The sequence below is a fragment of the Puntigrus tetrazona genome, unplaced genomic scaffold, assembly GCF_018831695.1.
Source record: "Puntigrus tetrazona isolate hp1 unplaced genomic scaffold, ASM1883169v1 S000000401, whole genome shotgun sequence".
Taxonomy (NCBI): Eukaryota; Metazoa; Chordata; class Actinopteri; order Cypriniformes; family Cyprinidae; genus Puntigrus; species Puntigrus tetrazona.
Genome location: NW_025048054.1, coordinates 652,501 through 655,000, shown reverse-complemented (window position 1 = coordinate 655,000; position 2,500 = coordinate 652,501). Strand labels below are relative to the sequence as shown.

General features: G+C 40.9%; 1 protein-coding gene across 2 annotated transcripts in view; it reads right to left on the bottom strand.

The window, feature by feature from the left end:
• Nucleotides 1-2,500, bottom strand: part of bmpr1bb (bone morphogenetic protein receptor, type IBb) — a 71,534-nt gene that overhangs the window by 10,392 nt on the left and 58,642 nt on the right. For both annotated transcript variants that reach the window (XM_043231729.1, XM_043231730.1), the window contains exons 4-5: nucleotides 1,155-1,314; nucleotides 946-1,048 (exon numbers count right to left, since the gene is read on the bottom strand). In XM_043231729.1, coding sequence (XP_043087664.1) covers nucleotides 946-1,048; nucleotides 1,155-1,314 — 263 coding nt within the window. The remainder of the gene's footprint in view (nucleotides 1-945; nucleotides 1,049-1,154; nucleotides 1,315-2,500) is intronic.

Sequence of the window (2,500 nt, the reverse complement as noted above, 5' to 3'; positions counted from 1 at the left end):
ACAGACAGATAATCAAAGACAGACAGACAGAAACAGAAAGACAGACAAAGACAGTCAGAGACAGACAGACAGAAAAGAAAGTCAGAGACAGACAGACAGTCAAAGACAGAAAGAGACAGACAGAAAAGAAAGTCAGAGACAGACAGACAGTCAAAGACAGAAAGAGACAGACAGTCAGACAGACAGTCAGAAAATCAAAGACAGACAGAAACAGAAAGACAGACAGAAAAGAAAGTCAGAGACAGACAGACAGTCAAAGACAGAAAATCAAAGACAGACAGAAACAGAAAGACAGACAGACAGTCAAAGACAGAAAGACAGTCAGAAACAGAAAGACAAAGACAGTCAGAAACAGACAGACAGAAAAGAAAGTCAGAGACAGACAGACAGTCAAAGACAGAAAGAGACAGACAGTCAGACAGACAGACAGAAAATCAAAGACAGACAGAAACAGAAAGACAGACAGACAGTCAAAGACAGAGACAGACAGACAGAAACAGACAGACAGTCAAAGACAGTCAGAGACAGACAGACAGATAATCAAAGACAGACGGTCAGAAACAGAAAGACAGAAAAGAAAGTCAGAGACAGACAGACAGATAATCAAAGACAGACAGACAGAAACAGAAAGACAGACAGACAGACAGAAATAAAAGAAAGTCAGAGACAGACAGCCAGTTAAAGACAGAAAAACAGACAGACAGGGACAGACAGACAGACAGAAAAGACAGTCAGAGACCGACAGAGACAGACAGACAGGGACAGAAAGACAGTCAGGGACAGACAGACAGAAACAGACAGACAGTCAGGGACAGACAGACAGACAATCAAAGACAGACAGAAAAGACAGTCAGAGACCGACAGAGACAGACAGACAGGGACAGAAAGACAGACAGACAGTTAAAGACAGAAAGACAGTCAGAGACAGACAGACAGGAAACTCACCCTGCACTGAAACTCTGATCCCACCAACCCCAGACAGCCAGACGTGAGAACTGGAGAGCCACCCTCCTCTTCCTCCACCATAGTGAAGCAGTAACCATCAGTCCTGCATCATCATCATCATCATCATCAGTAAGTGGAGATGAGCACTGTGTGTGTGTGTGTGTGTGTGTGTGTGTGTGTGTGTGTTGTACCTGCAGGTGTTGTTGTACCTGCAGGTGTTGTTGGTGGAGTCTTCAGGACAGTGATGATAACAGTGACACAGTAACATCCTCTCAGGAAGCAGCGGTGAGGCGCTTCCTCCGTTCTCCCTGCCGCCGCCCGCCGTCACCTTCCCAGAACTCCTCTGTAACATGCTCTCCAGCACATTCGCTGCAAGAACACAGATTCACGGTAAAATACCACGATACACAAGAGACCCCCAAAGCAGAGAAATCAGCACCAGCATGGGATCACGGGGAGCGCAGTTCTTCTCCACAAATTAAACACGCAATCGTTCCAGTCTGAAATGAATACAGAATCGGTGGCCAAACTTTCAATGATCGCTTTCACTCTAATGTGTTAGATCTGTGTGTGTGTGTTACTGTCAGTGAGTCGTGTGTGTGTGTGTGTGTGTGTGTGTGAAGAACAGCTCGCACCGCTCTGATATCACAGCTGCCAAAGAGATAAAGCCACAGATGCTGTCGGCCTTGACAAGATTATCAGAAATACTGAGACAGACTCCTGTCTCCGGCAGCGATTCATCACAGTCACGAACACAGAAACTGACCGCTTATAAACCACACACACACACACACACACACACACACACACACACACACACACACACACACACTCACACTCACACGCACACACGCACACGCACACACTCTCACACACACACACACACACACACACACACACACACACACACACACACACACACACACACACACACACACACACACACACACACACACACACACTGTGCATCTCAACACATCACTAAATATTAAACACAGCTCAATATAGAAAGTCGGACATACAAGCATTTCCAACTTTTGAGAAGACGGATATACTGCTTAACAAATATTATATCAGTACTAAAACAAGTATTATATGAAGAAAGCAAAACTATATCCTTTTTTAATTTAATTTCTTTCCTTTCTATATTTATTGAATCATTCGTTGTTCAGTCCTTCGTAACACATTTTCATTGATATATATATACAAAGTTAACAATTAAGGTTAAACCCTTTCCAATTATTTAAAAAAAAATACGTTTATAAATGTATTGATATTGATGTATAAATGCATAAATCAAAATAAATAAATTAACTGCATAAATAAGGTGATATAACAATTATTATATATATATATATATATATATATATATATATATATATATATATATATTAAACTTTCTTTCAGTTTTTTATGGCACATTATTTATTTCTTCTTGTTTTGAGCTACTGGCTTTTACACTATATACAAGTGCTTTAGCTATACGGATGTACAATAATTTATCAAGATTATAAACACATTAAAACTGAAAAACAAACTGTCCTGAGATAAATAC